This window comes from Corvus brachyrhynchos, unplaced genomic scaffold (assembly GCF_000691975.1).
Source record: "Corvus brachyrhynchos isolate BGI_N302 unplaced genomic scaffold, ASM69197v1 scaffold239, whole genome shotgun sequence".
In the NCBI taxonomy this organism is placed as follows: Eukaryota; Metazoa; Chordata; class Aves; order Passeriformes; family Corvidae; genus Corvus; species Corvus brachyrhynchos.
Genome location: NW_008246057.1, coordinates 4,333,805 through 4,360,831, shown reverse-complemented (window position 1 = coordinate 4,360,831; position 27,027 = coordinate 4,333,805). Strand labels below are relative to the sequence as shown.

The 27,027-nt window shown below is 42.6% G+C and overlaps 1 protein-coding gene across 1 annotated transcript in view; it reads right to left on the bottom strand.

The window, feature by feature from the left end:
* The window catches only part of LOC103623480 (sucrase-isomaltase, intestinal-like), a 63,162-nt gene that overhangs the window by 19,653 nt on the left and 16,482 nt on the right, over positions 1-27,027 (bottom strand). Inside the window, exons 6-15 of the mRNA XM_017745946.1 lie at positions 26,645-26,741; positions 25,465-25,577; positions 15,423-15,548; positions 14,301-14,432; positions 8,611-8,724; positions 8,384-8,500; positions 8,218-8,302; positions 4,944-5,061; positions 1,552-1,720; positions 876-992 (exon numbers count right to left, since the gene is read on the bottom strand). Of these exons, the coding sequence (XP_017601435.1) occupies positions 876-992; positions 1,552-1,720; positions 4,944-5,061; positions 8,218-8,302; positions 8,384-8,500; positions 8,611-8,724; positions 14,301-14,432; positions 15,423-15,548; positions 25,465-25,577; positions 26,645-26,741 (1,188 nt within the window). The remainder of the gene's footprint in view (positions 1-875; positions 993-1,551; positions 1,721-4,943; positions 5,062-8,217; positions 8,303-8,383; positions 8,501-8,610; positions 8,725-14,300; positions 14,433-15,422; positions 15,549-25,464; positions 25,578-26,644; positions 26,742-27,027) is intronic.

Sequence of the window (27,027 nt, the reverse complement as noted above, 5' to 3'; positions counted from 1 at the left end):
CCTGCATTTGCCCAATTGCTGAACATCCATCATACTCTCACGCAGAGACAAAGGTCTTTCTGGGAGTGTAAATGTTGCAGCATTTTGATGATGCAACTTCAAATCACTGAAGGTTAGCAAATAACCTGAGCTCCAGCATTGCACAGATCAGTGTGCGGAAGGAAAAAAACCCAAACATTTACTGAACAAGCAGAACCATTCATCACGGTTGCAGATAAACACAGAATAAATACAAAGGCTGCAAGACCTTCAAACTTCATAGCTAGAAACGTCCTGATACTTCTTTCTGTTTGCAACAAGTTTTTAGAGGACTTTTATGGTGTTGAAACCAGGGCATGGATCTGGACTAAGGCTGCACTTTTTCATGCATCTCATGGGCTCTTTAGCCTCTTCTGGCCTTGGTTGCCTCTTGGCTGATAATGCTGTCGCTATTGGTGCCTCTCCTTGGAATTCTCACGTGTTTGTAACTTGCTTATAAACAGCAAGGATGGTGTTTAATGATTTCTCTCCCCTCCCTGCAATACTTATTATAATTAGAGATGTACTGAAACAAAAACTGTAACAATCAAGGGAGTAGGAAGATACACTGACACTCACTGCCCTTAAATAAAACATGGCCTTCAGTAGGTAAAAGATGAAACAGATGAATTTTACCAACAAAGTGAGAAGACCAGTGTTTCTATGTTATCTTTACATTATGGATGGGAAAATTTTACATTTCACTGTGTAATTCCTGCTCTCGGTGCAGCGCTCCTTTTCGCCCACTGCTCCAGTTTACGCAAGAATGGCAGGTTAATTTCTGAGAAAGTAATACAAATCACTGTCCACATAACTGTAATCACAGGCTACAGCTTTATGTAATTTTGTTTACTTACGCTGTTTCCCTCTGCATTGTGATTTCTGGAAAATGGATAGAAAGAGCCAAGCTGCATCCAGCGCAGGCAGAGTTCGTAGGTAGTGTTGTAGTTAAACCCACAGATATCAGCACCAATCTAAGGAAAAATAAAATTTTGGGGTTTTGTAAGTGTTTGTGATTGTGACTGAGGCCCAAAAATGAGAGGCTACAGAAATTTGCTAACAAAAATAATTTTTGTAAAGAAATAAGTGTTTTTAATTACTTTATAAGAATGCTCCATAATGATACAAATTTTTCTGCAACTGAGGTTGTGTTGTCTCCTAGAGCACTAAGTTCAGTGTGGAAGACCTGACTGTATTTCCAAATTCTTCTGACTGTATTTCCAAATATCTCTACAAATTCTCCCTCCCAACTTGCAGACCTAGGGGTTTTGCAAGGGGCCTTAATCACAGAATACATAATACAAAGAGATCAGTTTAGGATGGCACGCATTAAGTCAGCCTGAAGCTTGCAGTGCTATTTTTGTTTCCCTTCAGCAGCCAAGACTGACATTAAGCCTTTTAATCTGCAGTTCCTTACGCTGTGGAGGCTGTTACTGCTGGCCACCTCAAGTGGCTTGTTCCAGAAAACATTTGAGTTAATTTGAAGTGATATTGTGTATGTGCCAGCACCTGCCTAGAGGACACCAGACTTACATAGGGAATACCAAAGAGGTTGAATTCCAGGATTCCAACGACTGACCGGTGCAGGTCCTTCCACTGAGAGAAGTTGTCACCCAGCCAGTGTCCACTGTGCTTCCCACTGCCAACGAATGTGGACCGACTCAAGACAAACGCCCGCTTTCCAGTTGCTTGCTGGACAACACTGCAAAGAAATGCAACAAGATCATTAAAAACAACAATGGTAACCAAGAGCTCTTATCATCAGCCTCAGCGTCCAGGCACAATTTTATCTGAAAGGGTATTATTCATGAAACAATTATTATTGCGATCCCTACTCACATGAAAATGTGGCTGCAGAACTGCAAATAAAAGAAAGTTTCACACAGTGACCAAAATAAAAAAAATAAAATCTATCCGATTCGCAAAACAATTTGTCTCAGGTATTTTTCGTCTTGCTAAATAATAATTTGCATTTAATTTATTCTCAGCAGTGTCTCAAAATGAAAAATTGAATCATAATTTCCTTTGTATATTAGTACATTAAATTAAGTGTCCAGTGAGTTCCTAAAAAACAATATAACAGGTATTTTTTTCAACACAGGATTTAGTTAGAGATTTGTATTGGTAAATAAAGTTCTAACATCCTGGAACTAAAAGCAAAAAAAGCCCAACAAAACACAAAAACCAAAAAACCAAAACCACACAAAAATATCAAAATTATATCTAAACATCTTATAAAAAAATAAATAATCAATATAGAAAACAAATGTGTAATCATTCAAAATGCCACCCCATCCTTGTAGTATTTCCTCTGGTTTCCTGTCTTTTTTAATATATGAGGTTTCATTCAAGAATTAGTAGTACAATGAATTTATCTTTGCTTTTTGAAAATCATTTTGCTGCATCACCAGAAAATCAAGGAATATATCTTACTAACAAATCTATTACAAAATTCCTCAGCATAGACTCCTCTCTGTACATAATTATAAATTCCATTATTTTATACTGCAGGAACTCAAATTCAACTCTGCTTTAATATGATTTGGGCAACACAATTTAGATTCTCTGGGAAATTCTAGCATGAAATATTAATCATGTTGTTCACCATCTACTTCCTTCTCCCTTTTCTTAATGAGATTTCATCAAGAGTTCTTTCACCTGTACTCATAATGGCCCAGTGTTTGCTCTTGGGTCTGTAATGGCACACAGACTTTAAAGTGCTTCAACACTTGCTTCTGAAGCAAAAAAAACCCCAACCCAACAGCTTTCATGGAAGACTGAATGTATTAATCTTAGGGGCCATATGCAGTAAGAGGTGCAATTCTTGAACTGTGAGGGACCTGCTGGTTCTGGTTTGCAGGTGCACTGTAGGGCCAACAACTGAACAAGACTCCGTGTGCTTTGTATAAAAGTTATTTTGGAGCCTTTCATGGATGTCTGTAGCAGGAGTGCTCTCCTCTGGCTCTCTTTGGCTCTATTTGCAAACACAGGTGTTAATGAAGGCAATATCAGATCAACTCAGCTATGATCCAGAGCTGCATAAACAATTTGCAACAAGTAATTTATTGCATAAGTTCAGTTTTTTGCAAACCATTTCAGAACAGGTCCTAATGTTGTCAAATGTATTTGTTGATTTAAATTATTTACAGAATATCATGTGCAAATAACTCTTGGCATTAAGCTATGCACAGACCGATTGCTGCTAGTTTATGTATTCAAATTCAAACCATTTGACATAGGCCAGATGACACATTTCCTGTTCTCTGTCTGCCTCAGAATAATTCTTAGAATTGATTTTTTATATGATTATGAAGTTGTCATGTATTTTCATCCAATATTCTGCACTTGATGCTGGGTGCTAAATATTCCTGTCAGTAATTTAATTTAATATATTCTTTGTGAAGAGTGAATGCAAAAAGGATATGCAACCAGCCTTGAAAAGAAATGTATTTGAGAAACCCAAATGAGTATGTAGGAAAAATACTACACTGAAGTTTCCCAGCTTTGCAGCAAAATCAACCTCTGCATACACTTCTGGTGGTCTGCTCCACATTTGGCCGAGCAAAGTAAGTTTGTTTTGTAAGGAGCCCTGGAAGCAAGTGGTTCAGGAAGGGGGAAGGTTCCCAGCCTTGGGGAAGGCTGTGAGGAGCTGTGCAGCAGTAACTGATCCAGTGGCATTAGTCTGGAGCAGCACAGCCAGGACAATGTGGGCACTGAAGGGGCTGGGGCAGGTGTGCCTGCAAACAAAGCTTTTCCTCCTGAATTCACAGGGTTTGTCTCACGCAATTGGCTTTGCTGGCACAAAGCTTGAGTAAAGCTAAAAAAAACAGCTCAAGAAGACAGGAAATCTGAAGGCTCTATTCACAGTGCTACCAAGACAGTACACGGTTATGTGGACTCCAGTGTGCAGAGAACAAACTCCAGTGGAGAGAGCAGTGCTGGCAGGATCTCTTCAGAGGCCCAAAAACCATGGTAAGAAGTCCAGAGTTCAGAGGCTTTCTGCTCTTTCTGCCAAAAGTAGAACTGTGCTTCAGCCAGGCCCATAAGAGCTGACAAACTGCTTCTGCTCTTTCTCAGTGCTTCCCTTGCCCCGGATTTGGCAATAAAATACAAACACATCAACACCAGAATTAGGCTCACTTAACCATGTCCTCCGGATGCTATCACAATCCAGCTTCTGAAAATGAGTGCTAAGTGCTGAAACAGACCACACGTCAACCCCTGCTTTGGCTCTTCCATTGTGGTATTAAATTTCCCTGCATTTTAACTCAAGCCCTGCTGGAAAAGGCATGATTTGCCCATTTCATTTAATCCAACAGCTAGCTTTGCACAGCAACAGTCTGCCTGCGTAAGCTGGTCTTGAGTGCTTCCCAGCTGCAAAATGAGTTTTACAGTAGCTGACAGCAACTGTGCTGCAATGCAGCTCTGCCCTCCTGAACCAACTGAGCCCCGAGCCAATCTGCAAAACACTGCCTGCCAGGAACCAGAGGCAACTCCAGAAGCAGCTGGCAGACCTGTACAGTTTGGATTCTCCACTGACAGTGACAGAAACTCCTCTGCCACAACAGCAAAGGGACAGACAAATTCCCCTGACACTACACAAGGCTGCTTCTGCTGCAGCTGCTCATGAGAAGGTCTAACCAAGCACACAAGCATCTTGCTCTAGATATACAAAAGCAGGAGGTGAAAAGTTAGGCCCTACACACACATCCTGATTTAGCTGAGAAAAGTAAAATTAGAAAGGATTCTGTTCTTCGTTCCAAGGTTCTCTTTTCTTGAAACTTCTTACTAAATGGCAAAGAGTAAAATGAAACATGGGTCTGTTTCTTATTAAATACTATTACAGATTTCCCAGGTAACATCAGTGGCTTTTAAAATGCATTTTAATCACCTGAAATCTGATTAGAAATATTTTAAAAACTTACTTGAAAGTTGGTTCTGTCTGTGACCAGCCAAAAAGAGAGTGTGTGTTGTAATGGTCTCCAAGGTAAGTCTTGGAGTCAGGACACAGTGTCTTTTCTGCCAGGGAACGATCAGAGATGCCTGAGAATGACACAAAACACTGCAAAATCATATACATCACAATTCAAATGTCTTCACATTTCTACACATTTAGGGGTGAAAACACCAAAAGATTTGGGAAGAGGAAAAGCTGGAGCGCTGGACCTGCAATGATTTAAGGTTAGCAAATAGCCACGAATACATGCTTGCAGACAGGCACCTGTCCTTGGAGAGGGGGAGAGGACTGAGTAAACAATGATAATTAATTTCAAGTTCTATGTCCAATAATTCAAAACATCTGTACAGATGTCATGTATTCAGTAAGTAATAGTCAGAAAGAAAATTTCTGCTTTGCTGAATTAAGAATGCACCTACATATTATGTCACACAATGACAAATCTTAGTTAAAAGCAAAAATTTTGCACAGATGCTACCTGGTCTTTGATCCCATATCAAAGAGATGCTGGCAAAGCCCATTTGGTGCAAAAAAATTTCTATCCTCTTCAGGTAACCACCATGAAAAGGCCACACGAAATTCAGCAGGTTTTTTTAGGAATTGGACAGGTCAGATGTTTATACATCTTATAAAATTCTCTTAAAATATAAAAAGAAAGTAAATTCTCAAAAATTCTTTTTTTTCATGCTTAATTAGGTGCATTCACCATTGCAACTTTTTCTCCATGAACAAGCAATCTCCCTGCCTAATTGCACTTCCTGTATGGTTGCAGTTCATTATCAAAATTTCTCTGTACCTGAAACCCCATTAGCCTCTCTGCTCTGCTGTGCCACTACAGCTACAATCCTTGTGTTTGGATCTCTAGACACAAAGTGTGGGTGCTCTACATCAGAAATAACTTAATTTATAGGCAATTTCCAAGTAACTTTGACTGCTATGTCTTTGAAGAAGACACTAAGCTTCTGAGGAAAGTCATACTTAATGTCCCAGTGGCTCTTGATTATTAGCCCCATAAATTTAAGGTGGGATAGGAGAGAAAATGCTACCACATGAATCATAGTTTCATGCTTCCTTCTTTTTCTGAGTATTTTGTATTCTGCCTCAGCAATACTGATTATTTTACAACTGCGTATTAATCTTCAGTATAAAGTGTTTTATAGAAAATTGATTTGAAGGACATCTGGTTTTAGAAGTTCAAGCCATGGTTACATGTGGTTATAAAATTTAGATAAGGAGGTTGAAGGCTACATTGACAAAATGCCTGAGGCTCTAAGACTGGGACTTGCACAGATGAAATCACCTCAGACAACAGTGAGCTCCCAAAACTCTGCTAGCCCCAGGAAAGTCCTAATGCCTTGTTGGACTCAACAGCTTAGGTCACATCTCATGCCTACACCAGTCAAGGGCTTGGACAGCTAAGAACATGCATCTATTCTATAAAGTGAAATAGAAAAGAAAGCCCTTAAACACCGGTTCAAAACAGATTCCCTGCAACTTGGAATGTAATGCCTAGGACTCCTGGCTGCAGAAGGGAGACCAGTACCAGGGAGGTCTCTGGGAAGACCTTAGAGCAGCCTTCTGGTACCTAAAGGGGACCTACAATAAACCTGAAGAGGGACTTTTTAAAAGGGCATGGAGTGATAGGACAGGGAGTAATTGTTTCAAGAGAGTTGGCTTATATTAGACATAAGGAAGAAATTCTTTACTGTGAGGGTGGTGAAACACTGAAACGGGCTGCCCAGAGAAGTTGTAGATGCCCATCCCCAGAAAGTGTTCAAGGCCAGGATGGATAGGGTTTCAAGAAACCTGGTGTCCCTTCCCATGGTAGGGGGGCTGGAACAACATGGTCTCAAAGGTCCCTTCCAACACAAACCATTCTATGATTTCATGGTATCATTCTAATACTGTGAGTCACAAGCAGAAATAGGGGCATACGTGCCTAAGTCAAGTCAGAGAAACTGGGCTCAAAACACACCTGTCTTCAGTATCTCTCAGTGTCCTTACACGTCATGTAGGCCTCTAGGTCTGAGTCCTTTCTAGTGCCTCAGACTTCAATGCTAATCTTCACAAAGCTCAGCTGCATGGCTCAGAAGCCACTGCATGGATTCACTCTCAGTCCTTTGTGATGTAAAGGGACCTCTGCCATTTTGGCCATTTTACCCAGTGTCTCACTCTTTTTTTTTTTTTTTTTTGAAGACTGACAAAAAATGAAGGTAATTTAAGGCAAAGGTGGAAATTCTCATCATTTCCTGGGCTTTGGTCAAGACCCACAGGGCCAGTATGCAGTGGTTACCTTACAAAGAGAGCAAACACCAAAATCATCATTAAAAGCTCTGCTTCTGCTTTCAAAAATTTACAATCCCTTTATAATATTTTGTCATGCTTTTGTTATGTTTATGTTTCTCTTACATTCAAAGTAAAAAAAAAACCAAATTGCAATTTAATAAAGAACACTTTGAATTCTCATGACAGTACGAAAGCCTGAAGGCAAAAAGGGGACATTTCCAATACTCCACTGTCAGCTTTCTGGTGCATATTAACACTGCTCAGGCAGCTGGGCTTTCCTGGGGAAATGTTGGCTGGATTAACTGCCAGGACCACTGGCAATAATCATAGGTATTCATGGCTTCCTGGGGAAGAATGAACATATCATTAACTCAGCTACTGGAAAAGGTTTTCCCATTCCTGTAAGTCTCCCATAGGCTTAGACATTTTAAAACTTATTTTCAGCGCATTTCTAGTAACACAGTGAAATTTTTTTCCTAAGAAAAAGGAAATATACTGAACTAAGGCACCAGGGAGATACCATCTCCCTTGTCATAGCTTGTGAGAAGCTGAGACTGCCCATCTCTGAGACTAGCAGTGGAAAGGCAGAAGGGTTACTCCCTCCATAAGTCTGTAGCTGAGTTACAGTGTAGGTATCTTGCCCTTCTTTTGATGTGGACCAGTTGCTCAGTGAATGGCAGGAAAGCTCATTTTTCTAGTCCTGTTACGAGGCAGACCCTTGGACAGAGGAAAGTGATTATTTTTGATCCAATCGTCAAAGCTGAGCCACTGGAGTCTTGAACAAATATGTAACTGAACTGAACATACAGAACAGGCAGGGAAAGATGGAAAATGACAGAATGGATTTTCCCCCCCCCCTAAAATATAGCCTATCAAGGTTTAAAGCAAAACAAACAAGAAAACCAAAGAAACAAACAAACAAAAAATTGACAATGAAATTATATTATTATACTTACTAGGAGTGTAAGGAGGATTATTGATTTCATTATCAGCACATCCAGGATACTGGCCTCTCATGAAATTGGATGGTTCATTCATATCCTTTAATAAAGAGAGTAAGACATGTGGAAATCTTCATTTTCTTTTTTTTAAAGAAGGGAGGGCAGATATAATGAGACATACAATCCAGATCCCATCGTAGTCAAGGACATCCTTAAACTCCAGACACAACTGGGTCCACCACTCCACAGTCCTAGGGTTGGTGTAGTCAGGAAACACAGAATCTCCAGGAGGCCAGGCCTAGGGGTTACATATGTAAATCCTGGTTATTGTCTCATTTCTGTTACACTGCTGCTTTATTGTTTTGAAGCAGCACTAGACCAAATGCATTGCAAAATTAAAAAACCCACCTGCCCGACAGCAGGAGTTACACCATCAGAGTTGTTCACCCACACTCCCATTTCCTGGCCGAGTTCGTAAGGTCTGTAAGTGCCTGGCTCCTCATCCTTGGTTATGAAAGGGTCCTGAAAACAGCAATCATATTTCCTTTATTGAAATCCCAGAGGTGACAAATACTCTTCTATTTGTATATTTTAGAAAAATTTGGATTATGTTCTTAATGCCGATTGCAAAAATATTGGAAGAAAACAGCATTAAAATTTAATAAGAGTTGAGAGCACATAATAATTTAGAAAAAGTCATTAAGGATATGTCATGAGTATTTCTTGTGTAAGGCAATGTGAAATTATTAAATACCCTCTTGTTTATTTTTTATGAGACTTTCTATGTTCAAATTATTTTAGAGAGGCACTAGATTTTACTCTCCCCCCACCAAGGTCTCCGCTGCAGCTCAGTGCCATGCATTCCCACACTTGAGCCCCTCTGGGTTTCCTCCAAGACAATCATTATTCCAGCTGCCTCAGTATCAACAGCTCAATGCTGGAATAACTAAAATTTTCAAGGGGCTTGAAGTTGGGCACATCCAACCTCCAAAGGGCCCTGTTAGCCCCCCATTCCAAATCAAGGTGGACAAGGGTATTTTATGCCAGTCAGATGCAGAGTAACCCAATTCACACCTGCCTGTGGGGCCTTACACCTCCGTTCTCCGCAGGTACCAAGACCACAGAATTTTACACCCCACAACTTGTCCTTCCTGCCCCATTTCACTGCTTGGGGTGGTCACCACATCCCACTGCTGCCAGTGATAATGACACCAACAACTTGTGTGCCTCAGGATGGCCATCAGTAGCCATCAAGCTCATCCAAAGTGAGCCTGATCAGCTCCTGGGGATGATAGAGGCCCACCCAGCATGCTGGAAAGTTAATAAAGTTAGGAATACTTTGAGATGCCAGTGAATGAAGAGATACTCTGCAACTCTGCTCAGCAGTCAGCTGCAACCTAAAGGAGATAAGTGCACTTCGCAATACAACCCTAACTGGAAGCAGTTACCTGCTTTGTGGCTTTTAGAACAGATAAAGATTGCAGCCATTTTAGAAGGGAACTCTACTTTTTCCTTAGAAAACCTTACTTCCTCGCGTTCTGCTTTAGACAATACCTTTCAGTTATGAAACAAAATAGAGAAAAACACTATTGAAACAATTCTTCCATTCAGTTATAGCTTGTGTAATAATTTAAGTGAACTTTAATCAAAATGTGATAGAAGTCTAACTAATAAATATCTTAGGAAGAAAAAAATATCAGATCCCAAACGGTAAGTTGCTTTAAAGGCTTGTTTCAAAGCTCATTTAAATGCCTGAATTAATTGCTTGATTTACTTGTAAGTCCTCTGATAACTATAGCTCTGGTGAGGGAAGTATGTTCTTCCACGCCTCAACAACAAAAGCTACAGCTAAATCCCTACTTTAAGTGTGAAATTCCGTTTAACTTTAACTATCCAGCTCTAGTGTCACCTCCATAAGGACTGTAAGTGTCCATTACATTTTTTAGCTTGTTCAACAGTCCAACTTTGCAAAAAGACAAAACTGTCCATCTGCAATAATTATCCTATAATTGAGGTAAAGATGTCTCTCAAGGGACTTGAAGGCTAGAAAGAGTCATCTTAATTAGCTACTCCTAATCCAAACGTACGGCTTCCTTCAGCTGAAAGGTTATTCCAGTGCATAAATCTAATACATTATGCAGGTTTAGTATGGCCCTAAAGAGAACAAAACCTCTCCATGTATGCAAGGGTTGTTTTTGGGGAAGGAGTTTCAAGCCTGTTAAATTGTGCCTAACTCATCTTTTTAGCATCTTGGGGAGGAGGTGCTGAGCATCCTGAACTCCAACTGACTGCCTAAAGACTGGGGAGCACCCAGCACATACCCAGACAGATGCACTTCCACCTGTGGCCCCAAACATAGATTTTGATGCACATCCATAAAAACTTATCTCCGGAAATTTCAGCCTCTACAGCTCACAGAACTGGACTTTAAAAATATTAAAGATATCAAGCATTATTTTGAATCATGAGCATGTTGCTCTTGACTTCTAAGTATTCTGCCACTCATGTCATTCCTAGCTGTTTCTATTTTTAGTATGATTTAATAGATGGTATACAAGGTCTTTCATTAAAGATCCTCTTTAGTAAAGGTGCTTATAATTTTTCAGTGTAGTCATTGTTACTTTAGAACTTCTTTGTTTCTAAAGAATATATTTGTTCTGACACAGCTGAAACATGCACATTATTTAGTGCAATAATGATGGCAAAGTCACAGTTTCCCACAAATAGAGGTGGCCTCTGAAAGAGATCAGGAGAGAGAAGTGCTAAAAGGCTGCACTTCACTCCCTTACTGGAGCCATGCTACTCTCAAGGTGACCATAGTCACGGAGGGCTCTCAGCATTGGATGCAAGCATAGGGAGCAGACTTCCTGCTGGTGTGGCACCAGCCACCCCAGTGATGGTGGCACAGCTGAGTTCAGAGTCCCATCCTCAGGCAGGTTACCAGTGTTAATACTGATAGCTGTCAGGATCTGCACTTCACTTGTGACCAAAGTGGTCTGAGGTGAGGTAGACGGAACCCATTCCCCAAATCCATTTACTAGAGGTTTTCCATGACAATAAGTGGCTGCAGTCAGAGCCCATTTCCTGAAATCATCATGAGGGAGGCAACAATGTGCTGTATTTGGGGAACTCACCCATTACTGTCACTACCCAAAGGGAATCTAAACAGAAAATTGTTCTTTCAGTATCCAACTGGATCACACTTGCCTTGATTGCACCTAGTTTGGCTTTGCTATCACTTGGGAATAAAACCCTTCACACTGCTCCAGCTCCCAACTCAACTTAGGAGAATGCTTTACATCACTAAGGAATGCTAACAGACAGATTTTGACAGAGATGTCAGCAATTGTAATAAAGTGAAAATAGAAAACTTTGGTACTGGTGCAACCTATACTTCGCATTAACTTTTAAATAATGAAGGACAGACTGGCTCAGCTTTTGTTCTTTTTTCACAAGGTTGGCTAAATAACTAGAGCAGAAGACAGTCCTTAGATACAGGTTAGGGGAAGGCTGAAAGAAAGGCTTCCTATCTGGATTCCCATTAGCTCATTATACGAATTAAGAGTTGCTATGTTCCTTGCATCTGTCTAACAGCGGAATTTATGCAGCAACACCTCCCTGCACTGCTGCAGAATGTGCCATCTGAGAAAATGAAAGGGCTTTAAAAAAGCTGTTGAAGTTAAACTCATAAGTAAGAAGATAATGTTGCTCACCCACTAAACCATGACTGCTTGCCTGTAGCTTCATACCCAGTAGCAAGTGCAAAATAACTGGAGACATCCCAACATTGATGAAAAAGAGACAACTACCATGTATTTAATGAAAGGCAAGAGTGCATAGGAAGAGCTACCCCAAACTCCTGGTATTTTATCTTTGAGATAAACCAATAAATAGGCATGTGGTATTTAATGTTACAGCTCTCAGAGATTAGATAAATTTTAGGGTAGTATTGAGGATACAGAGACTCTAAACTGCCTAACAGTTAGAAAGAGCAATCAGTCCTGACAGCACATGTGCTCACTACTGCTTAGTTATTTACAATGATGTATCCAGTAAATTTGGGTCTATTTTTGTTTTAAAGTTTATCTCCATCAAAGTGACTTAGTAATTTGTTACTATTTAAACTCTCTGCCTTGAACCTTTACTTATGGAAACTGATTTCACTGCTGCACCCCAGAGCCTCTCAGCTGCAGAAGAAATGGAACCTTCAGGGGAAGGTATCTTTAGGGGCAAACTGCTAGCAAGCAGTGGTCACTATATAGACTGCTATTTCCATTATCAATATAAAATTGATCACTTGGGCTGTGTGGTTTTGTTTGAGATTCCTAGTAGTAAATGGAATTATAGTACACCAAAGCAAAGGTTAGGCAAATAATAAAAGGTACTTTTAAAGAAACTATCAGAAAGCTCCCAATTAAAAAGAAAACACTGATATAGCTATCAGTGGTGTTGACTAGGCCATCATCCTCAGTCATATTCTAAACTTCACAACAAACTGTGAGGAAAAAATAAGGACAGGGAGGCACTTCTGCCTTAATCTATCTATTTAACAAGATAATGTGATTTTTGGATGAGAAAGCTGCCGTAGCTCTTGCTTATCTTGACTCCAGATACACCAGCACAAGTGAAAGAGCACAATTCAGGACTCTGCTGTTCAATCTCTCTCTCCACAAGCCCTTGACAGGACCCCCAGGACAAGAAGAGGAACGTGGCCCTTATTTTAAAAGGACTGGATTGACTAAGGGTCCCAACATTAGTGACCCATCCATCATGATTCAGTTGGATTAACTGAATCCTGGTCTCCTTAGAAGCATGAGCCATCAATACAAGGTAGGTAAATGTGTTTGTCTTAGCCTAGCAAAAAAGGCTGAGGGAGAATACACTTCTTTGAATCAGTGTATCAAGAAAAAAAATAGAAGGGTGAGAGATTGGCAGTTGGAGGTAAGAACAGTAGTGCCCAAATGAAAGATACAAACTGACCATTTAGGTAGAAAACAGATTACAAAACTAGTTATAGCAAAAAGTCCTGATAGGAACTCTGTGGGATTGTCTCCTTCTCCTTACCCTGAGGCTGCAGATCAGCTCAGCCTGAGCCATCCCTGATGCATCTGTTGGGCCTGTCCACAGCACCCACCTGGGGAAGGACCCTGGCCCCAGCAGCTGCCTGTTGCTCAGCTCACCTTGCAGACGGGCAGCTTTACCCTAATGTTTGCCTTAAATCTGTCCTGCTGCAATTTAAAATGCTTTTCTTCTTATCCTGTCCCCAGTGGTTATGGAGAACAAATTGCAGCCTGCCCTGGGGAGTTCAGCCCTCCTAGTTCTAAGCTGCCAGGGGACCCTGGAGGGCAAGATCTTGTGAATTTATCAATGTGTTTTATTTAATGTCTTAATTTATTTATATCTTTATTTAAATTTCACTTAGATTGGTCTCCAGTTTCCTTGCCACCGCTGGCGCTCACTTAGCTATTGTGACGGAGTCATTTTGGCACAAGGACATGTATGGAGAAGTGCTGGAGAGAAACAGCAAATTTTGTTGGAAAAATTTACTGGGGAAGATGGAAAATTCCAATTTTCACTTCTATCCAAATTGATTCATTTGCCCATACGTAAATTTTACTTAGAGGTTCAACATACATTTTCCACAAATTTGCACGCAAGTAATCATCTCTTATATTAATTTATATTAAAAGTAAGTACAAGGCAACATGAATTGTAGTTAGTAGTTTCCAGAGTGATTAGGAATAGATTTTTTCCACTATTCAGCTGTTTTTGTATGTGTATTAAACTAATTTGTTTATTTTCAGGGAAAGAATTGCATGAAAGCAATCCTATGTCAGTTCAGAGGCAAAATTTCTCATAACTGAGTGGGGGAAAAGTGACAGAGAATGTTTTGGTATAGAGATGGTACTGGTACACAGAAATCAAATAAAGGCAACACTTTTAAAAACTAAATCTGTGAGAAATTGTTCTTCAGCTCTTTTCAACAAATGAGAAAATGGAAAATCTGCTACAATAGTATACATCTGTTAGCACCTAGGTACTGCTATGAAGAATAGTTCTTATAAATGGAGAAATAATTAGCAACATCATTAATTTACCAGAATCACAACATTGTGCTTTCCTTTCTTCTTCAGATCTTTCATGAACTCTGGCAGACCAGCAAAATTCACTTTATCATAGGTGAAGTCCAGGCGACGTTCCATGTAGTCAATGTCAAAATGCTGGACATCCTAAACATTTTTAAAGTAAAAGATTACATTAATACTTCATCTAGCTCTGGAGTTGTCATCACAGAGAGGACATGGATCTGTTGGAGGAACTCTAGAGGAGGGCCACAAAAAGTGATCAGAGGACTGGAGCACCTCTACTATGAGAACAGGCTGAGACAGGTGGGGCTGTTCCACCTGGAGAAGAGAAGGCTCCAGGGAGAACTTATTGAAGCCTTTAAATACCTAAAGGGGGCTTATAAGGAAGTTGGTGTCAGACTTTTTATGTAGGGTCTGTAGCAATAGGACAAGGAGTGATGGTTTTAAACTAAGGGAGGGTAGATTCAGACTAGATATAAGGAAGGAATTTTTTACCATGAGGTGGTTGCCCAGAGAGGTGGTGAATGCCCTATCCCTAGAAACATTTGAGATTAAGCTGGATGGGACTCTGAGCAACCTGATTTAGTTGAAGATGTTCCTGCTCATTGCAGGGGGGTTGGCCTAGATGGTCTTCAAAGGTCTCTTCCAACTCCAACTATTCTATGATTCTATGACTGAAGTATTTGATACAGAAATCAGAATGTATGCAACTGTGTTTCTAAAAAGTCACTAATGTATGTAATGAAACCTAAGAGATTGTAATTGTAATCCTAGCAGTGGACTACATGGAAATGTAGAAATCCTAGTTTAGCAACTAATTTGCAGTGATCTGCATCAGTAGTACCATTATTTATTTTTAAAATGCTAGCACCTCATACTGCATAACAGCAAATCCACACCAGAATTGGCTGCTATGCAGCCAAGAGCAGCTCTTAAACTTCACATTCAAAGCCCACTTTCAATGTTCTTTTAAGCATTATGAAGATATTACATGCAAACCCACTACATAAGATTATGGATGTCCTTTTATTCTACAATTCTCTTTGTAAGATAATTATTTTTCCTCTATTATAATTTTAATCACCTCACTTCAGAGTGTAAGATTAGCATATACAGTGAAAAATCCATACTTACATATGGGATGTCATGATGCTCCATGCGATTGACAGTTTCCTTCAGAACATCAAGGCTGCCATAGCCCCAGCGGGAGAGCTGAAATCCCAGAGACCAGTAGGCTGGCATGTGTGGGCGTCCAATGGCCTGCAGCCAGGATGAGGAATTTTTTTTCACATGAGGTGAGATGAAAAGAAGTTATTCTGAACACCAGGAGAGGCTTCCAGATCATTTAAGGCACAAAGACCAGGGCACAGGCATCACACCCCTGTTAAATACCCATTTCTCTCTCCAAGTGGTTCTCAGCACATGCTTGGCACTTCTCCTAGTGGATCCTTGCTCTTCAGAGAGGCTCCAACAACACCCACACTGAGCATCACTTCTAAGAACACCCCAGTAGAAGGCACAGTGCATAAAAGCCAGGCTGATGTTAAATGCAGTCTCAGCCTCTGCAGCAGCATGGGCCCTCACTTACAGGGTGCATGCCATCAGAAATCCAGCATGGATCCTCATGCCACCTGATCCACAACAACCCCACAAACCCCTTGGACAAGAGAGGGCAAGTCTCCAACAACACACAGCAACATAAGCTTTGCAAACTTCTCTTGCCATGTCCAGCTGGACTAACTCATCAAGCATCTGATGTTTATTTGAGCTCTCTGAAGTTTTAATCATATTTACACACCAACTTGATGAAATTCAGCTATTTATGGCTGACTACTGTTATTGCTGGCCCACAGCCTTGTGTTGCCAGGCACTGACAACCCTCTTAAATGCCAGTTACTGTTTGGTCCCAAAATTCTCAACTGAAACACAAGGTAATGAGTTAAATATGATTTTATAAATATTTGATTTCCACTGTCTGAACATAATCCATCTGTAAATGGCATGGGGAAACTCAATTGAGTGCACAGGGAAGCAAGGCATCCTGCTCTGCTTCCCCTGGTGAGAGCTGCTGTGGTAACCTGGGATGAGCAGTGGGCAATCACGATGTGTCTGTTCTGCAAGTAAGCTGAAATCTGGCTTTGCCTCATTAGTACACACTAGTGTTTTCTGGGGGACATCTCTCAAAATCCTTACTTCAGTTACATCCAACGAAACTAACCTTTGATTTGTATTTTTAACACTTTTGCAGGCAATACATGAAAATCTAGTAGCTAGTAAGCACCATGACTTATTAATCAGCTGCAGCTACTGTCCCCCTTTGGCTAAAAAATGGCTCCTCCCTTATTTCCTTGTGGATCTCCATATTTAGGTAATTATGCTTAGAAGTGAAAAATAACAAAACTTGCATATTGGCAGCTAAACCCCATCTACTTTAAATAAATAAATCAAGGCATTTCTGGCAGTCTGTACTTATTGCATTGCTAAGCTTTCCGGAGATGCATTGCATGAAGGCACACCCTCCTATGGGATTTTCTCCAGGAAGAGTCTGACCTGGGAAAGCAATGCTGAACTTGAAATTGCTCTAAAATACGTCACATTTGCTAGAGCATCAGTACACGGATGTACAAAGCGCATCAGACAGAAAACCACATGTGGGAGAGAGGCAGAAAAAAGCCGAGGATGTTTTAATGCCCCTGATCTGGGGAACACACAGGGTAAATTGCTTCCAAAGAAGAAAGGCTTGGGAATACACAGTCAAACCTAAGCCCTAAGAATTACAAATTTGGCTACAGTGTGCTTTTGCATATTGGGATGCTGCTGTTTCACCTAAGTGAAAACATGAGGAGGCCAGAACAACTGGTGAGGTTAATGCTTTGGGTCTCTCCAGGAGGGACGCTCTGGCTGATCAGCACAGCTGCCCCGTACACCTGCTACTTGTCCCATCCCACCAGACTTAACTTTCCTGATCCTCCTCAACACCACCTTCTCCTCCAATTCAGCTGGAGGGGTCTTCAGAAGAAGTGGGAGCAGCTCTCAGCAGCATGTTCCTGCCACAGAAGCACTCAGCTTCCACTGCACGCTGCTGTGCCCTCGCCAGGACAGGCCCTGAACAGACAAGGTGGTCCCTACCACGTAGGAGGAGGTCAATGGACAGACACATGTCATAACTACCCTGGTGCTATTCCATCTCCTTGTATATGTCATTAATTTTTTTCCAGCGTGTGTGGACACGCCTGATCATCCAGACTATCTTTCAAGCTCTGTTGGGGTTTTCCGTGGAGGGCATGGGGCGTCATGGCGCAGGACAATCTCCCAGACACCCTGTGAGCCAGCACCAAGATGTCCAGCACAGCATGGCAAGCCTCAGTGCAAGAAGTCTTCTTCTCTGTCACATCCACACCCACCATGTTAAGGATAAATTCATCTGAGGAGGCAGCAGAGCTTGTTTTAGACCAGCAAAGGCTGCAAGATGAGCTTTGTGAACCCCCATTTTGTGCTCCTAAAGCAGATGCATATTTTGCCCTTGCTTTCTCTACCGTAAACAGAGAATGACCTCTACAAACAAGGTTAAAAAAACAGACCAAAACAAAAGAAGTCCCTAATGAAATAAAACGCACAGGCTTCTTATCTTGGACAAGAGAAATAGGGAAAACCGCCTGATAAATATCAATCTTGCAGATAAATGCAGAGCCTTGTGCCCTGGCAGGATGTCTGCATGGCATCTGCTGCCTCTTCCCAAGCAGGCTGGGAAATGGGAAAGGGGTGACCAGCCTGGGCAGAGGCAGTGGGAGCTGCTGAGCAGCTGTGCTCCAGGTTCTGTGATACCCTGGGTCACTCCTGGCTGGGGAGGACAGTCAGTCCAGGACAGCACCAATACAGTGCATTTCAAGAGCTGGATGGGGGTTTGCTTCTTCCCCAATGTCCTATCAAGCATCCAAGTGGACAGCAGTGGGGCTGGAGGTGGAGCTGTGGCCACTGGTGGGTCAGTCAGAGCCCTTCCAAAAGGGCACATCCCCAGTGCTGGGGTTTGCTGAGGTTCAGCTGCCCACTCTTACGGGATGGTGCTGTGTCACTGTGGACCACAGAACAAGATGGTATTTTATGACAGCATCCCTTGAGGAGTTTGGGATTACAGCTGAACAAACAGAAAAATATCCACCTTGCAAGGAAGATATTAAGTTTTTAAAGCAATTAAAAAGGTTCACCAGACTGGTGCATCTATGGTGAGCTTAATTGAAACCAGCAGAACATTTGAAGAGGAAGGATGAAAACAGGGCAGCTGGGAAAACAAATGTTCTTTTTTCTAATTATGCTGCGGACTCTCTCTAATGGATCCCCCGAAGCTTCCTGATAAAGTAACTGACATATGGTACTCACTCACAGATGGATCAGCAGAGGCAGGAATGTAATTTTGCAAACCTGAAAACTCAAGCTGGATTTGATATATATTTAGGATCTAGTTAATTCATATAGATTGTATTCTGCATACAAATGATCACAAAGTACAGCAGCGAGAGAAAGCCTGCTTGGCAAATTTGACTCCCATAGAATCAGAAAAGGTAGATGGGGTATGGCAGGGGAACTGAGGGAGGAAAATGCAGAAACAGCAAACATATGGGGAATCCAAAATGAGAAAAAACAAACAAACAAACAAGAAAACCCCCCAAAGATATGGTAGTACAGAACCAGTAAAAAAAAAAAAAAAGATCCTATTTTCTCTTCCTGCACTTGCTTCTTAAATAACTCCTGTTGTTTAATAAATTCACTGTTAGTTTTTCCATGCTTACATAACTTGGCATTATGTGTATTTTTTTTTCACTTTCTTTGGAGGCACTTGAGAGCTGATGTATCCAGGGGGTACCCTGGAAGCATTTTGTGGTAAGAACAAAGTGCAGTGGAAACAAGTATATCTAACAGATAAAATCTGTGTCTAGGGAGCAGGTGATCTGTATTCATTTTCCCTGTGTTGGATTATTGGACAAATAACACTAATATGAGCATCAATGCTATGAACTAGGTTATAAATTCTATAGAGTAAATCAGGATCCTATTCTGTTAACACTATGACCAAAGACTTTGATGAGAGAGAGACAGCTGCAGAGTTATGCCTATATATCACAGAGGCTGGAGAGAGATACTCTTTCCTTTGCTCAAAAAGGAGCTGAGATCTCCAGCAATGCAGATTGCTAATCTTGCACCCTAATTAGCCACACAAAATGATTTCTGAAGCTCGATATTTGCTTCAACTCCCTTTCTTCAAAGAGGAGTTACAGGAGGAAACCACAAAAACCCAAGTGGGTTAATGCTCTGGATTTAGACACAGAAATAGTGTTTCTGTATAGTCACACAATGGCTAAATTCCGCAGGTGCTCCTATGGCCCAGGTATCTGTATCCAGCTCATCCCCTATGACTTAAGGCAGGCAGGTGGGTGACATGGTCACCTAGTCATTTAGAAGGGTAACCTTCACTCAAACTAACAGAAGCTGAGCTTTGATTTAGGAGAGCAAGAAGAAAGGCCCTGCAGCTGCTAAACCATAAAGAAGATGCTCACAACCTCAAGAATATAAAAAATGTGAGGATTTTCAATGCCAAGGTCTTCAAACCTTGTTCTTTGCTGCACAAAATAATTATCAGCTGTTTATTTCTTCTTGGGGAATTCAGCTGCGAGACTCTCACTGAATCATCTGTGATAAAATTGAGGTACAAGCAGGTTCCCCATGTTACCTCTCCAACAGGAGAATGGACTAGAGACCTCCTGAGGTCCGTTACACCTGTAACTAGCCCACACTTCTGTAAGGAGGAAGCAAACCAGCAATTTTCTCTCCAAACAGAATTAGGAGACTTGCAGTTGTCAGAGACTGAAATATTATATTTTATGACTTAAACATTTTCTTTAAGGACTTTTAAAACTGTATTACAAAAGCTGAAGAGAAGACTACCACGCCCTGAATGGGGCCCTGAGGCCTGACACTGCTCGCTGATGAAGATAAGATAAAGTAACAACTCAGGGCTGGGGACATTCACTGAGCATAGGCTTAACACTTCCAAGATGAGGACCACAGCCCCAGAGCTATCAGCTGCCAGGCTCGAACAGACCCTTGAACCAAGGGGTGGAGGGAGGAGAGGCTCTGGGTATCTTGGAAAAGCCTGTGATCAGAAGCCCAGTGACTGCCCATCCTTCACTGGGCAGAGGAGCCCAGCTGAGGGGTCCTCATCGGGCTGGGGGAAGCTTATCGACAGCAGAAGGGGGTGACATGGCCCATCACAGGGGTCCCCCTCAGGGGAGACACGTGGGCATTCCCACCTGGCCCAAAGCGTATATTAATCCATGGGATTCTGTACTCTTCGGCGTGTGGTGGCGTGTGGTGGCGTGTGGCAGCGTGGCATGTGGCAGCGTGTAGCGGCGTGGCCACGGTGGCGACGGGGGACCCTCACCACCAGATGGAGGGGAGCAATGAGACATCATTGGGACCCTCGGATGGGTGATGTGCTTCCATCTAACCCCTGTCACCTCTCCCTGTTCCCCCACCCCCCACGCATACTTCTTTTTCTTCCCTTCTCTTTGCCTCTTATACTATTAAATAAAATACATCCATTTTTTGGCAACATCTAACCTAGTTTGGTTTTAATCACATTTCTGGGGATATTTTGAACCTTCTAAGTTCTTTCTGGTTTATGCTCAGAGACTTAGCTTGCTTTGCTTTCCTAGGTCTAAACCGAATTGTAACAGCAGTGTACTCACTTACAGCTTATTATTGGATAATTTGTGATAAAATAACAAATTAATGGCTTCCTCTCTACCCAAGAGCTATTAAATATCTATTTGTTAAACCCTAACATTCCTGAGTGTGTTGTTATGGAGCTCATACACCACTGCTATGCACTGTTGGTTCTGTTCTGAAAGGCCACCAGTGGTCTTGGCAATGTTGGCCTGGAATACCAGGCTCAGCTCAGTGCCTGAACTCTTTAGCTTGTTACTGCTTTTTCTCACCCTCCTGCAAACTGAGGTGTTTGCCATTAGAAGTGAGATTTGCATTACGTAATTGTTCTGCACACCAGACCTCTTCTGCAGTAGGAGAAAAATGTGATCACTGTCATATATGGAGAGCTGTACAGGACAATCTCAGATGGGGCAGGAGCAATGCCCCACACAGCTGGGCTCAGGGACAGGAGGGAGCAGAAGAATCGGGCTGGAGGCTTCTCCTTCCCATGGGACTATGCCCAGCACATACCCTCTACCTGCTGTCACTGCTGTAGCACTCTGGTGCTACTCTGGTGTCTACCTGCTGTCACTGCTGTAGCACTCTGGTGCCACTGGCAGGATGCATCACCTTTAGCTCACCTCTGCTCCATGCACAGCAGAGGGACAGTGGTACGAGCATTTAGCCCTCTGCTCCCTTCTCACACCCTGCTGTCGGGGTCCCTTCCCCCTGCCATGTACCCCTGGGAGAGGGGCCCTGGGGGGACAGACAGGGGGTCTCCCTGCCCCTGGTCAGCCTCGTTCCCATGGGTTGGTTTGTGTTCCCCTGTGTGGGCAAAGGACCCTCGGTCCGGTGATTGTAGAAGTTCCTCGGCAGAGCTCCGGCCATGCGGCTGGAGAAATAAACATCTCTCTGAAACAGCTATCAAGAATCTGTCCATATATGTTTCTTTCCCACGGGACTCCTGATTTGATACATTGTGTTACAGAATCCCCACAGTAACACCCTGCCTCACTCTTGGAGCAGATTATCCTGGGCCAGGCTGGCATCCAGGGCCACCACAGCTTTTGCTGTTGCTGTCCTCACTCCATGGATGCAGAGAGCCTGGTGGCTCTGGCCGGGCAGCTGCAATAATCATGTGATCACCACACAGGGAGCCCTGTTCCTGGCATAGCCTGGACCCAGCAGCTCTGGCCAAGAGTCCATGGTCCACCCTGGGTGCTGGTGGCAACCTGGAGAGGTGTGTGGGGAAATCTTGCATACTCCAGAGACCAAATAAAGAGCTTTGTTACAAAGCTGTCCTAACTCACTGGTTTGGAGGGAGCGACATGAAAGCACAGAGCAGAGCTAGGTTCCTAAACCTCCCACAGAAACAAGTGTAGCAGGGGCAGAGAGGTGGCTCAGATATTGATGTGGCACTGAAAGCCACAGCACAAAACATTTGAGAAAGGTATAAAGCACTTTGCTCTGGAAACAGATCCCTTGTTCTCACCAGCTGTGCTCCAGCTAGCACCTGGCCACCCTGCCACACCAGTGGGGCCATCCTGGAGAGATACAATGCATGTTCCCTGCAAAAAGCAGTGATTGTGGCAGATGCTTGCACAGGAGGGAGGTGCCTCGCTAAGCTCTGCAGCAGTGCAGCCTGGTCCCACCAGGGGCCCCTGCAGCCAGGAGCTCCCAAAACACCAATTCCTGGAGGAGACCCATGCAAACAGCTGAGAGAGCCAAGCTATGCTGCTGAGCAGAGCCTTTCAGACATCAGTCACACTTCTCCTTTCTACCCCTTCTCCTTCCCTACAGCATGACAATGACTGCACGGGGAAAGTCCTCTCAGTGTGACAGAAAATACAATTGAAAAAGAAAGTCTTTTCTGTCTCCTTCACCACCTTCCCACATATCTTGTACATAAAAGCCAAATTATTACCCTAGAGACTAATAATATGGTAATTGTAACACTTCTGACCTTGGAATTTCAGGATGTTTACTGAAGAAGTTATTATTTCACACTGAAATTACTAACATGCATTCTTTAAGATTCCCTAGAGAGCTGAGCACAAGCTCAAAGAATACAGAACAGGATTTTTTTTGTCCTGGCATGCGACATGTCTCATTAGGAGACGCCCACTGCTCTCCTTTACCTTGTTTTCTTTGCTCCAGCTCCATTTCCAGAGACGGGTGGAAAGTGAACTGCTGCTACCCATCAGCTGGGGAGTGAGAACTCTCTCATTTTATTTTCAGATGCTGACCACCTGCTAAGCTACAGAAATGCTGCCTTCAAACACCAGTGAAAGACTTTGAAAAGAAACAGGGGTGGCTCTAATTTCCATCGTACTGCTGCACTAACTCCCTTGAAAGGGGGATCAAAGCTCCAGCCTGGGGGAGAGTTGCTTTACTTCTCCCTCCCCTCTCCCCCCTTTTTTTCCCCCCTTATTTTATTACCCATGTGTAAGTTAAAACCCCAGCCTGCTTGCTGGTCTGTGGCACTGGGACCAGAGATAGTTTGAGCTGGGAGAGAGTTAATTTTCTTCATAGTACCTGGTATGGGGCTGTATTTTGGATTTGTGCTGAAAATAGTGATGATAATTCTGGGATATTTTTGATTTTGCTGAGCAGTGCTTACACAGAGTCAAGGCCTTCTTTACCCCTTACTCCACACCACCAGTGAGGTGGCTGGGGATACATAAGGAGCTGGGAGGGGACACAGCCAGGACAGCTGAGCCCAACTGACCCAAGGGATATTCCACATCATATGGCTTCATACTCGGCATATAAATCTGGGGGAAGGGAGAGCAGGAACATTTGGAGTGATGGCATTTGTCTTCCCCAGTAACTGTCACATGTCCCACCATTCCCCAGATTCCTGGAGGTGGCTAAACACCCTCCTGCCCCTGGGAAGTGGTGAATGAATTCCTTGTTTTGCCTTGCTTGCGTGCACAGTTTTGCTTCACCCAATAAACTGTCTTATCTCAACCCACGAATTTTCTCACTTTTACCCTTTGGATTCTCTCCCCCACCCTACTGAGGGGGTGTGAGCGAGTGGCTGTGTGAGGCTGAGTTGCCAGCTGGGGTTAAACCATGACAGGCAACTGGTGGGGACAATGTGCAGAGAGAGCTGGAAACCTCCAAGCAACAGAGCAGTCGCTCCTGCTCCAGGACATGGAGGGGCACCGTCAGCCTCCCACCTCTCTGAGGGGTAGCACCTGAACCTCTCCTTGGAAAAGGAAGGTCTAGCAGAGCCCACCACCCTGCAGAAGCTCCAGCCTTCCCAAAAGAGCAGCATGAGCAAGTCTTACCCTTTCCTTCACCAAACCAGAACCCAGCAATACCTTCCTTCTGGGCTAAATCCTCTTTTTCCCTCACTCTAAACCACAATATTTCTGTTCCCATACAGGCACTTTAAAAGAAGGCAAGCATAGGATATGGAGGCTTTAGAAAGCCAAGAAAGACAAAATGTTTGCTACAGATCAGAGCTCAGGCCCCTTTGGTAGGTGGCACATGGGAAGGCAGAGCACACGCACATCTCACTGTGAGCTCTGAGTGCCTGGCTCTGGGATGCCCTACCCTGCCCAGCCTTCCAGTTGCAGCCTGATCCTCAGGGTCTGCACAGTGACCCCCTTCTCACAGTAACATGCCCCTTCTCAGCTTTGCTCCATACCCTTTAGGTTTGACACTGATTTCTTTATCTACACAGCTTGGGTCTGAGGTAGCAATTTTCTGTGGAAAGGCACAGTTGAAGCATCATTTGGTGACCAGGAAAAGCATGTTATCTGCTACTTTTTTCTGCGCAGACCTCACTAGATAAGAATTGCATGTACACTTCCAAAACAGCCATTTGCATGTGTACTCTCAGCTCTCTGGAAAACATTGGGCAATTCATAGCAAGTATTTATACTCTCTGAGACAGCAGTAAATGCATTGTTATACATCTATGCTCTCCAATGCAATTATATGGGTTTTCATTAGTAAACAACTAATTTGGCTCCAAAATCAGCAAGCAATTCCATTGGCAAATAAAGGCTTGAAGACTTTAAAGTCCATTCAACATCTCTGAAATCTAGCATATGTAAAGTTCCCAAACATTCCATCTGTGCTCTGCCTAGTTTGTTTACTTGGCCCACAGTGTCAAAATGCAGTCATGTCACACAGCAAAGACTGTAAAGCTGTGACGGCCCAGAGAGGAGTAAGCTCAGACAGATTTCTTTCTAATCATTGCATCCCTTTAGTGCACTCCTGCATCCCATCCTGGCATACTGCAGGAAAGGCTGGAGATGTGCACTGAACACCCAGCCAGCCTGTGACAGACTGTTCACAGATGCTCGAGCATACGCCAGTTGTCCCATGGATCCAAAGCTGCAGCTTTGCACGAATGGATCAGGACAAAGCTCTGGCTGCGCTACCTGTTGATACTACCAGATACTGACAGGACTGTGTTACAAGGCACTGCTCCATGTGCCATGTGCACTTTTCTACTGACCTCAGTGTATTGCTGAACTACGTTTTCAGGAGTTGGTCCCATGAAGAGATAGAAGTCAAGGATCCCTCCAATAGTGCGGAAAGTTAAAGCTGGGTTTGGAGACAGAGTAACATCTAAAAGGGAAAAAAAGGGTTCTCAGTACAAACCAGCTCTGCACTGTACATGGGAATGGGTCAAGAATGCATCAGGGGAGGATGAGACTCAACATTAGGAGGCATTTCTTTACTGAGGGGGGCCAAATGCTGGAACAGGCTTCCTAGAGATGTTGTCGATGCCCTGCATGTGTCAGTGTTTAAGAGGCATTTGGACAATGCCTTAACAACATGTTTAGCTTTGGGTCAGCCTTGAAGTGTTCAGGCAGTTGTACTATAAGTACGTTTTATGTCCCTTCCAACTGAAATATCCTATCCTATCCTATCCTATCCTATCCTATCCTATCCTATCCTATCCTATCCTATCCTATCCTATCCTATCCTATGTCTCCCCACACTGGGCTCTTCTGTGCACCTGTGGGTACAACTGGATGAGAAAACAGGGCCTGAAGGTAGGCAGGCTATTGCTCAGTGTTTCTGTAATCTCTGCTTTCAGATTGGCATCATGCAGCAATAAATCACAGAAACCCACCCAGAGTGGATTGCATACATCCATTTGTCTCAGTTTCATATATGTAAGAAGAATCAACAAGCTTGTGTTTAGGGTTCCCCTATGCTATTTTAATCTTATTGAAAGCCATTGTCTGCCAGGGGAAACTGATTTTATAGACTGAGTGAAGGTTCCCCTTTTCTGAAATTATACCACTAGATTAATGCAGTAAGGTGACCATGACAACATACAAAACTATTCTCCAAAGACAGAATATAGGACTAAACTAAATTGATTTTATTTCATTATGCCAATCTCAGAGGAAATTTCTTCCACCTTCTTCTTTCCCTCTATTACCATCTATTTTCATTAAAAATTTAAGAATGTATTTCCCCTGAAAATGCCTAAAAATGCCTAAAAAGTGATTCTGCTGAAATCCCTTTGAAAACTCTATAGTTACTCCTGGAAGCTTAGTCAGGGAGCAGTCACTAATATTTGTATCACATTGAAAAAGCAATCAGTAAAACAGTTTTTTATACTTATTAATTTATCATATTTCTATATGCAGTCTATACAGGGAATCCATATATCTTTTTACCTTGTGCATTGGAGTTCAGAAGGAGAACACCGTGGGCATTGGAGTCAGGTTCCACGCACATATAGAAAGGGTGAACTCCATAGAGGTTGGCAAATGACTGAAACATAGAAACAACACATGAGGTATGACTTGACTGCTATTTTTCATAGTTTTTGTCAGGTAGATACATATGCACAGACAAGGAAATAAATTCAGTCATAGTTAGAGATTTATTTTGACAGGCTGGGGATTTTTTCATCTACATTGTTGTGAAGTCAAATTGATAGAAAAGAGGGCTTTTTTCTGCCTTATCAAAATGGGATTTTTTAGGCTTTCCCAGTTAAACCTTTGATATTCTGCCAAGCCCTTCAAAATGGCATGAGTAAGAGTAACTTTTCTAGTTA